The 11532-nt window shown below is 36.6% G+C and overlaps 1 protein-coding gene across 1 annotated transcript in view; it reads left to right on the forward strand.

Moving 5' to 3' along the window:
• The window catches only part of Nhe3 (Na[+]/H[+] hydrogen exchanger 3), a 96551-nt gene extending 85279 nt beyond the window's left edge, over positions 1–11272 (forward strand). Inside the window, exon 13 of the mRNA XM_067765371.1 lies at positions 10843–11272. Coding sequence (XP_067621472.1) covers positions 10843–10920 — 78 coding nt within the window. The 3' untranslated portion in view covers positions 10921–11272. The remainder of the gene's footprint in view (positions 1–10842) is intronic.
• Positions 11273–11532: the final 260 nt, after the last annotated feature.

Consider the following 11532-nt stretch of genomic DNA (forward strand, 5'->3'; position numbering starts at 1 on the left):
GAGGGCTTTGTGGAGCTTCGGAAAACTATTTTGCGTTCACCTACATGTCGTGTTATCGCAGCGACAATTATTCCTCTCCTTTTAATGATAGAATTAACTTTGTTGGTCTAGGGTTGTATGACCTACACATGACTATCGACACTTTACAGTCCCGCGCTTTGGTTCTACGGCAAAAGCTTCGAGAGATGCGTGCTTTTCCTCTAGCTCATCCGCTTTTTCTTTCTCATATATTCCCAAACGCCTTGGGACGCAATGCTTCTCCCTATCCCGGTTCTTTCCAGGGATTCCTTACTCTCTAACACACTATTAGATGCTGTGCTATGCGAGTTGATTGCCTTAATTGCTGCTTGGCTGTCAATATAAAAGTTGGCGCGGCTGCAACTTAAGCTACTTGGTTCCACTGTTTCTACTGCTTTGGTTGCGGCTACTACTTCCGCCTGAATAACGCTACAGTCATCTGGCAGCTTGTAAGATTTGTTTATTTCAAGATCAGCACAGTATACCGCAGAACCTACTCCTTCCACTACTTTGGAACCATCGGTGTACACGTGTATCGTCTCGTCGCCATTTGACCACGCTTGCGCCAACTATCTACCTCTATTGTGGGTGGTCTAAGAGCCTCTTCGAAACACAAACAAAATATCTTACTGGTTTAATTTGAGGGAACCATATTTCCTTATTTTAATAGCTATTTTTGTCAGTTTTAGTAATGTGTTTGGGTGTTGGAACTTCTTACTTTGTTATGACTTCCAGGGTCGTAAGTTTTTTAAGATTCAAACCAAAGTTGCATATGGTCCATCAAGCGGGAAAAGCATGGACAGAAGCGTGGGGCTGTAAAATTTCTAAGATCACGTTCAAATCTTACGACGTTAGACACACAATGTGTCTCATATCTCTAAGGAGACAAGACTTAAGGCTCACGGTGGGCATACTAAATGGACACTGCCTTCTGACGTCATATGCGTATAAGTTAGGTCTCGTCAGTAGCAGTAGGTGTAGGAAGTGCGAGCTGCAGGAAGAAACAGTTGGGCACGTGTCCCCCGCTCGCGCGGTCAAGGCTCAAGCTACTAGGGGCTGCAGTGTTGCCAGATCTCGAAGCAGCAACTAAGCTAGTTCGTATAAAATTTCTAATGTTTGTCAAGAGGACCGAGTTATTTTGTAACATAAGTCATGGTGTCTAATGGAGGGGGTTCCGTTTGGTCGTCTAACAAATTCTGGTAACACTATGGACACATTCAGTCTATGTGAGGTCTTTATTGGCCGGCCAATTCAACCTAACGTAGCCCAGAATAAAATTATAATTTTTTTTTTGGTCACCCTTAAGTAAAGAGGATATATTTTTAAATGGTATTTACTTTCTAAACGATATATTTAAAATAAAACTTTAACAAATTTATTTGCATACATATCTAAGAGTTAATATTTTGATTTAATTTAATTAATAAAAAAAAGTAGTACACATATTTCAAGGATGCATCTTTAACATATTTACGAAGCATCTTTGACATATTTATAAATATTGTTACGAATATTAGCAAAACTAAGGAGTGCTGCCAGCTCTAAGCCGATCTAAGCAGTGACGTGAATGCACATCAATAATTCAATCATTATGTATCTACATAAACGAATAAATAATTGCGTCTACACATATGTACACATTCCGACGAGCAACATTTACAAGGCAGCAAGAGATGAGATGTCACACACCGATGAATTTACTTATACGCTTATGTGTGTGCGGGAGACTGTAAACTACAAACACATGCATATACCTTATCTGAGTTGTCACAAGAGTGAGCAATAATTTGTGCACGTAGTTGTGGCTGGCGATTTTGTAGCCGAAACAACTAGTAAGTTCTGGAAATCGAAGAGCCTAGAAGTATGCAGTGTAAACTATAAAAGCGGCACAAGCAGTAAAATGTAATTCAGTTTGAGTTGAGATATCAATCAGTAGTAGTAGTAGAGTTTGATTTGAGTTATCAATCAGTTTGGTTATTAAGCAAGCTATTCGTTGCACAGTTTGAGTGTTATTGTGAAGTACTTTAATAAAGGCCATTTTTTCCATTCTTCAATATTGGAGTTATTTATTCAACAGTTTAGTGATTCGAACTTAGCAAAAGGGCAAATAAGAGGATTTGCAGCAAATTCGTTACAATATCATAACAAAAATTGTAGTGAACACTTAACAGGGCTCTTCAATCCTTAACTGATTACATGTTCATCTCTATTAACTAAATAAAATCAAAGTTACTTACTACACATTTTGTTTTTGAAGAGGAATTGAGGGACAGTGGCGAATGTAGGGTTTCGGTATGGGAGGTGTTATTTAAGTCAAGAACGTATCCCCACACGCCGTGCCAGATATTTGTTAATTAGGCAGTGGTGCACTTTCAGGCCATACCTCCCTCCCCACCCCCAAGTTCCATGAGGAGCTTGGGGTCACCAGAGCCTCGCCTGTTAGTGAAACAGGATTCGCCAAGGTGAGGTTGACAATTGGGTTTGGAGAAGCTATATATTGCGCTGGGAACCTGAAAAGGTTGCGCTACACAACCCCTTGAATGTGGTATTTTAGTCGCCTGTTACAACAGGCATACCTACCGCAGGTATATTCTAACCACCTAACCCGCTGGGGGTGAACCTATATGGTCGGTGGGATTGGTGCACGGTGGGTCGGTAGCAGAGTAGCAGTGTCAAAATAACCGATTGATCGGTGCATGATAAGCCTATGTCAGCATAAGTGATGCAACGATCAAATAATCAATGGATCGATAAATGGTGAACCAATATCGAAATACCCGCTGGATCGACAGATGGTGAATCGGCGTCTAAACATCCGGTGGATGGGTGACCTATGAGTAGATGTTCAAAAGGACCGAAGAACCGGTAACCGACGAATGGTGATCCGATGCCAAATATGCGTTGGGTCGATGAATGCTGAAACGATGTCCAAACGCCCGATGAATCAGCTAATGCTGAGCCGGTGTTCAAATAATCGGTTAGCCGGTTAATAGAAGAGATGTCCAAATAATAAGTGATTTATTGTATACACTAGTGCTTGGGAAATGTGGAGGGTATGATCTGTAAGATCGCGGCCGCTCTTAGTCTCTTAAGAGACCAAAATAGTTGGTAACGGAAGTCACCAACAGGAATAGCTTTGGAGAGTGGAGGGTACATATATGCAGGAAAAGGGGATGTAATAAAAGCAATATGTCGTCTTAAAAACAAAAAAGCACTAGAAAACGATACGACTACCCGCCGAGCTATTTCAAGCCTGAAGGCGAAAAGTTGGTTAAAAGCCTGGAGGAAAAATTTACGCTATGTGCGCAGGAGTGTACCCTTCCAGATTAGAATTTTAGTATGAACCTCCCAATCACCGCAAAATCAGCCTACTTTATATCGCATATTATATTCTATCTAGCGTATGGTGAAGAGCACAGGTGATGAACTCTTTGGTTCTGTGGCAGCAACGTCACTGTTGACGAATATAAATTCGAAACGGCATAGAACTTCGTATATTTGGGAACCAACGTTAACAGCAAACCCAACTTATGGTAAAGTAAAGACCGCTGTCTACGAAGAATAATAACCTCCTATGTCCTCGGATTAAACGACGGTGTGCCAAGGCGATGAGAGGACTCTTTTAGTACTCGAGAGAAAAGTTTTTCAAAAGATTTACGACTTCTCGTGATGTCGATAGCGTGTATCGAAAGAAATTTAATGGTAATTTCTACAAAGGCTTCGCTGGTTTAGTCATGTTATGCGAATGAATTATGCGATCCCACAGAATAGGGAGGAACGGTTTCAGAAAGACTTCATCTCCGTTGGTGCTCACGATTCAATTCAATTCAATTCATTTTTTTAATGCACATATAAGACATGGTCTTTTACAGTGTCATATTTGAAATGTTTACTTAATACTAGTACAAATTTATTACTTATTTATATATTTAATATTAGTTACTGACAGAGCGAGATTCAAAAAGTGAGATGAAGGAAGACAAAGGCATAGATATTTTTCATAAGTTCATTAACAAAGGATCTGGTGTACAGCTAACTTGAAGCGCTTAGGATTTCGTTCTGACTTTATTAGGCAACGCATTCCACAATTGCAAAGCTCTAACGAAAAACATTCTAGATGTCACCGAGTACTTAAAATGCGGTATAATAAGGTTGCGAGTTGACCGGGCAAACGAAAGCTTCGAAAACAGATATTCTGGGGAACGCGAGTAAATAATTTTATGTATAAAAAATAGTAGACGGCGATCAAAGAGCGAAGATAAACTACATTCAAGAATCGTTATTGAGAAGCTGGAAATATGATCGTATTTCCTTTTAAGAAAAATATATCTGGCGCAATTATTAATTATAAGTTGATACTTCCTCATGGAACCTTTATCAAGGCAACCATATATCAGCTCATGGTACGATATTATTGGCAGTAATAGAGTTTTAACAAGTTTAAGTTTGGTATCTTCACTAATAAAATTGGCCGTTTTCCATAAATGTCTCAATATATAATATAACCTACTAATTGATGAATTAACATGATCAGCGCAAGTAATATGCTTATTTAGTATGAATCCAAGCGTTTTAAAAGTCTTCTCAAATTTCACAACATTCCCATTAAGTATTATTGGAGAAACGTCATCCAAATTATAAGAATAATGAGAAATGACAAGAATAGAGTCCTGAGGTACAGCATATTTCACCGGCAATGAGCTGGATTTACTATCTCTATACACTACCCTCTGATACCTGTTTGTCAAGTAGCTATTTATGAGCCTCACAGCATCCCCACTGAAACCAAAGTAAGTTTGAAACTTTTGAATAAGAATTTTGTGGCAGACAGTGTCAAAAGCCTCGGAGAAATCCAACAGTGTAAGAATTGTCAGGTCGCCGTTATCAAAAGAAGGCCGTATATCTTCCATTACCTTAAGAATAGCGGTTGAATAGCTATGACCCCTAAGATAACCTGATTGGTTTTGTAAAAGCAGATTTTCTTTTGTCAGATAGTTCATAATTTGGTTCAATAAAAGTTTTTCCAAAATCTTTGTTAGACACGGAAGAATACTGATTGACCGAAAATCAGATGGTTGGGAGGCATTAACTTTTTTCGGAACAGGTACAATATTAGCTACTTTCCAAGCATCAGGAAAATTTAAGGAAGTTAGTGAAAAGTTCAGAATATGCGTAAAAGGCGGAATAATATAAGGTAAAATTAATTTAATGAATTTTAAACTGATCTTATCCTCTCCCGTAGTGTTCGATTTTTTTTTTTTTTTTGTATTGTTTCAGCCTCAGTTATATTTGAAAAATTAAATATTCGACCAGGATCATTAGAAGAATCTTCAATCGAGTATATATGTACATATATGGAGTATCCCCTTCTGGTAATTTCACAGCAAAGAAGTCATTCATGACATCAGCATCAACCAAGCATTCGGAGTTAATATTGGGCGTAACACCAAGTTGCTTTAAGTTACTCCAGAGAATCTTGGGTCCTAGGCTTACATCAAGTTTACGATGGAAATAACACCTCTTGGCCTCGCTGGTGATACTAGTAGCTCTATTTCGCAATACTTTGTAAGCCTGCCAATGTTCGACTTTAGAAGTTTTCTTCCAAAGCGAATGGCCTTTATTTCTTGCTTTTAGTTATTGCGAAGATCTAATGACGGCGTACTTTGCAAGACGATCAAAATCGCAAAGACAGTTAAGTGTCAATGAGCTATTTATGTACTTCACAAAAATTCAATCGTTTTGTAGTTTAGTTATTCATGAAAAATATTAAGATTTGAGTTGTTTTCATGGTTTCCATCATAAAATTTGATTAAAACATAGCACATACGGCGAATAGGAGACCTTGTGGATTTTCTAATTCATTAAAGGCATATGACTTGTTTACCATGTTAATGTCCTATTCATATGCGCTACAAAACTGTAAAAAAAAGTTTTGACATTGACTTCATTTATACATAAATTTTTCAGCTCCTTGACCCCAATTCAGTCACTGCCAAATTAGAGTGAAAATTTTTCTCGTATAATCTCATTCTTCTAGAAACTTACTTATTATATTTCGACGTTGATGGTCTAAATGTTTTTATAATAAGGGAATTGAGAATTTTGTGCAAAAATAAACTACGGTGCAATGGCGTAGCAAAAACACAGCCGTGTAATTTGTTAGTGTACTGTAAAAAATATGCTACGGAACTTTCCAAAGCAATGATGTTAGACTATTTGCACAAAATCCACAGAAGTCCCTTATTATATTATTATTATTTTTCGACGTGACATACATACATTTTTTATACACACATACATAAGTATGCAGCTGCACTACATATTCGTACAAAAAAAGGTTTTTAATTCCAAGTGCAAGTACCAAGAAATAGTTATTTAATGGGTGTTTTCTTTTGTTCACGAGTTTGCAAAAATGCCACTCATTTGAATTAGGTATACACGCGAGACAATAAAAAACATTAAAAGGACTCGCTTCGTCTTGGAAACGATGCATGAACTGCACGGATTGTAAAGTCACAACAACAAAATAAACGTAAAAAATTATATTCAATCCGTGCAATTTATAGTACGCTCTAACCTATACATATTATCGTGCATGGAATTGTTGTAAATGTAAATCAACCCTGCTTAAACGGTATTACTCTTATTTCGCTTACGAAAAACTTTAGCAAATGTTTTTAATAATTTTCGTAGTATTTTCCACAGTATACAGTAACATTGTGGACAAAACAAGTGATCATTGCGAATCAAACTAAGTGTGATATCTTCTCCATAGACGTCAAAATTCCAAAGTGATTGGATCACCTGATTTGTAATTCACTATCGCTGTCTCATTCTGTGATGGTAAGCACCAGCTTAAGATAGCCGGCCCTATGCGCCGCCATATTGAAGACGCTGTGAAAACGCTAAAAATTAGCCATATTGAACATCCTATCAGGCAGTTGACGGATAAGATATCACACTTAGTTTGATGCACAATGCAAGTGATATCTTATCCGTTAACTGCCTGACAGGATGTTTAATATGGCGGCGAAGACGGCCAGCTATCTTCAGTGGGTGATACAAGATGAATGAAGCCACATTAGTCACTTTAAAAATCAGGTGACTGGTTGTTATTGAAACTTTGACGTCTTTGCCGAAGATATCACACTTGCCTTATCCACAATGTACAGTAGTTTCACTGAATGATTTTGGTTACCATTTGTCTTTTACTGGTATTATGACATCTGACATAAAACCGTGCTACGAGAGTGGGTTGCGGCTATTTTTAATGTTTCCCTTTTTGCCAATGTGCTTTTAAATAATGGGTATGGATAACTACAGCTATTTTGTGTATATCTCTTGAATCAAGACAAATGACAAAGTTTTGGTTTTTGCAATATATAGGTACCTACCTACCTACTTGTAGATTAATCCACAATCTATATATATAAAAATGAATGTCCGTTTGTGTGAGGCTTATAGAATCAAAAACTATCAGGTCGATTTCAATCAAACTTTCACATAAGTTGCGTATACCTCACGCGGTGGTTTGCACATAGGTTAGGTTGCGATCGACGCACAGGGTCTCGAGATATAGGCCAAAACATGGACCCGGGTACCCCTAGAATATGTTTATAGAATATGGATATCAAATGAAATCTGTTGATGAGTGCTTTAGTAGAGGGTATTTTTCATACCCCTGGGTGACTAGGGTCTCGACATATAGGCCAAAACGTGGACCAGGGTAACACTAGGATGTGTTTTTACATTATGAGTATCAAATTGAAGCTGTTGGTGACTGCTTTAGTACAGGGTAGTTTTCATACCTATTGGTGACTAGGGTCTCGAGATATAGGCCAAAACGTGAATCAGGGTAACACTAGGATGTGTTTTTACATTATGGGTATCAAATTGAAGCTGTTGATGGTTGATGTGTGCTTTAGTACAGAGTAAGTTTTACACCGAGAAAAACTTGGGAGAAGAGAAAAGAGAGAAGGAGAAGAAAACTGAGAAAGAGATAGAATGAGACGAAGATGGAGATAGATGAAGCGAAAAATACGGAGGGTGGAGTGAATACGAAGATTACGAAAAAGTGTGGAGGGGGGAGGGCAGAGTTAGACGGAAAACCTTATTAAAATCTATGCAGTTAGACCAAATTTAGGGCAGAACAACGTCTGCCGGGTCTGCTAGTTTGATATAAAGTTACATCGTTAACCCTTCAAATCGAAAATGGGAATTTAACGGTACAGAAATGACTCAGCACCCAAATTGCCCTATATCTCTTGAACCAAGCAAGATTTTCTAAACTCTTATTTTGCATTATATAGCCACCTTTCTGAAGATTAATCCACAATTTGACTCAATTTCTACATGCGATTTATCGATTAATCGATCAGCGCAGTTTACTATTTGTGTATATCTCTTGAATAAAGCTTTTTTAAAGCGGTTCTTTTCATTCATATAGCTACCTACTTGTAGATTAATCCACAATTTGGTTCAATGCTCTATTATTAAAGCGCCAAATACACGATACGAACATTTCCGCGAACATTCCCGTTATGTCATGTTTCTGCGAACTTTTCTGTCGTGTATGGTGGTGTTTGCCAATTCGCGCAAATGTTCGCCAAAAATTAAAATATTTAAATTTTTGGCGAACTGTTCGTGCGTGTATGGCGAAATAGCTCATAATCGTAGTAATTTCTGAACGGAACAGACGTGCGCGGAAAAGTAAAATGGACAATAAAAAATTTCTGAGTGAATTTATTGAAATGTATAAATTTTTTTTACGCTTAATTGCCACAGCGAGCAATATTGCTGCAGCACAATTGTTGTCCGTATTCATCGCTGTCTGAAAGAGAACTAATGTTCGGCCAAAAGTTCGTATGGTGTATGGCCAAAGCTGCGAACAAGATTGCGGAATGTTCGCGGAAATGTTCGTGTCGTGTATTTGGCGCTTAACGTTGAAGGCGCTATCGGTTAATCGTTAATCGGCTTATCGATAACTACATTAATTAGATTCGTGGTTCTTTAATAAACGGTTAAAGCTGCAGACATTGGTGCTTTTTCGGTAACCGTATCGGTAACTTCATAACAGCTGATTCGACCAACCTTATGGGAATCAATGCAATCGATTATTGGTGCCGCTAAGGTCGTACCCGTATCGTAGCCAACCAATTGGTTTTTGGTTTACCGTCGTAACAATAAACAGCTCATTACGTTAGGGATACGACTACAGCAATACGACATACGGCACCAATTACTCCCGCTTAAGTCGTTACGTGGAAACGGCTTTTTGATAACTACAATCAATTTGTGCTTATCTCTTGAACCAAGACAAATGGCAAAGTTTTTGCTTTTGCAATATATAGGTACCTACTTGCAGATTAATCCACAATTAGATGTAAAGTTAATTGGCGTTATGTCGCACTGTTATGCTGGGGGAAAAAACAGTTTCTGTAATGGCTTCTGTAGAAAGCTATTTATTTTTCTGCTACTATTTTTTCAAATCAGGTAAATCTTTTACCCTCTGCTGACCGTCGAAAATACACCCGTACCCTTGCAGATAGTGTACATCTTCTGTCTTTTTCTATTTACTTCGCCTTGTGATTCCACCATGATTTAAGGGCCAATTAATGGTGACTTATAACCATATAACTATAACCAGATAAAACAGCTGATCGAACCTACTGCCCTCATCCAGTGAGTTTTACAGCTCCGGCTCACGCTCAATTCTCACGGGAATGCTCTGGATCATTGAGAGGCTTGAGAAGCAGATGTGAAATTTTCGCACACGTGTAATGTGATAGGCAGATTTCGCCGCTGTTTCTCATTTAACTCATACGGCGAAAGGCTAAGAAGTCGGTTTATTAAAGGCAGCATTGCCAAACTAAAAAGAAGTAATTAACAAATTATCTGGCTCACATCTGGATTTATCTGGCTCAAATCGTTGTTGTTGCATTTACATGTAAAATTATTTATCTGGCTCATGATTTTTCCACCGGATGATGGCTTACCTTATGTAAATCAATGTAATCGATTAATGGTGCCATACCATAACGCTAGCGCCTTAACCATACCATAGCCAACCAATTGGTTTTTGGTTTCTCGCCATATCCATAACCTAAAAATATTTGAGTTGGTGAATTTAATAACTTTGTAGATTTTATTCATTGATTTGGATACTTTATGACTAAGAGACTTAGTTTTTGTGGAACATGTTTGTAATTTTTGCGTTTTCTTCATTCTTATGAAATTTTCACGATTTTTAGGTTAAGGCACCATTGGAGATGGTAATGGATGTGGGTATGGTTACGACTATGGCGTTAGGGTTAAGGAAGTTTAATTAGCCCTTTATCCTTATTCTATATGCCCACATTTTAACGCTTTTTCTTACTGCTGTATGCTATAACTTAGCAATGGGGTGCTCTTGTAACTAGTCTTTTATATTTTGTTGTTGGATATAAATAATTCGTGCACCTTGCACGTTCCGCCTATTCATTTCTGCATAAGTAAGTTTTTCTGTTGTTTTACATGTATTTATACTCACATTTAAACGAGTGATTTTTTGCATATTTGTTAACAAAAGAAAAGATTAATATTAGAAATTAAAATTTAATATACAAATATATCTATACTTGGTAATTAACCATATCGTTGTTTTTTTTTCTTTTTTATTTCTAAAAATGCGGTGCAAATTTAATTGTTAATTGACCAACTGAACAAAAAATAAAAACAAAAAACGTTAATTGAAAAATATTTACTTGAAAAATATTTATAAAAATAAACCAAATACAAATCATAAATAAACAAATGCAAAAATATAAATGCATAAGTAAACTGCAGATGGAAATAATGGATAGTGTACAAAGTCCTGTTTCGACACGTATTAGGCTATTAGGCTTCTACGGCAAGAATTTATAGGTTATGTATATTTAAAAACATTAAGTTATACATAAAAGTTTACTTATCAATAAACATATTAATATATTTATGTAAATTTTTTAAATTAAAAAAAAAAAATGATAACTGAAAAGCTAGAAAAAATATGTTTTCCTAAAAAAATTATAAAAATCTGTAAATACTTATGTAATACCAAATTTCCTGCAAACTAGAAATGCAACTACGAATAAATTCGTAGTTATACATATGTACTTAAGTAGCCCTATGTATACAATTACAAATGTAAATTTATCAATACATAAATATGTTTAAATTATTTTGAATTATTTTGTACAAAATTAATAAATAAAATAAAATCGTTTGATAATTTTAAGTGTATTTTGTCACACAGCATATTGGAAAAAAGTTTAATATATAGTGGGCAACCATAAACAAATGAGCCAAGATCCCGCATTCCGGAATTGTTGTATTTGTAATTTAAAAAAAAAAGTTGATGACATAGCGCTTTTGAAATTTTTCGATTTATTACATTTCTCTCATATTTCGTTCCCAGTGTTCGGATTATTTGAAACTGTTACTTGAGTAAACGACTACGGCGGAGTAAAAGTAAAATTTGCGGAGTATATTTTTTTT

This window comes from Eurosta solidaginis, chromosome 2 (genome assembly GCF_040869045.1).
Source record: "Eurosta solidaginis isolate ZX-2024a chromosome 2, ASM4086904v1, whole genome shotgun sequence".
Taxonomy (NCBI): Eukaryota; Metazoa; Arthropoda; class Insecta; order Diptera; family Tephritidae; genus Eurosta; species Eurosta solidaginis.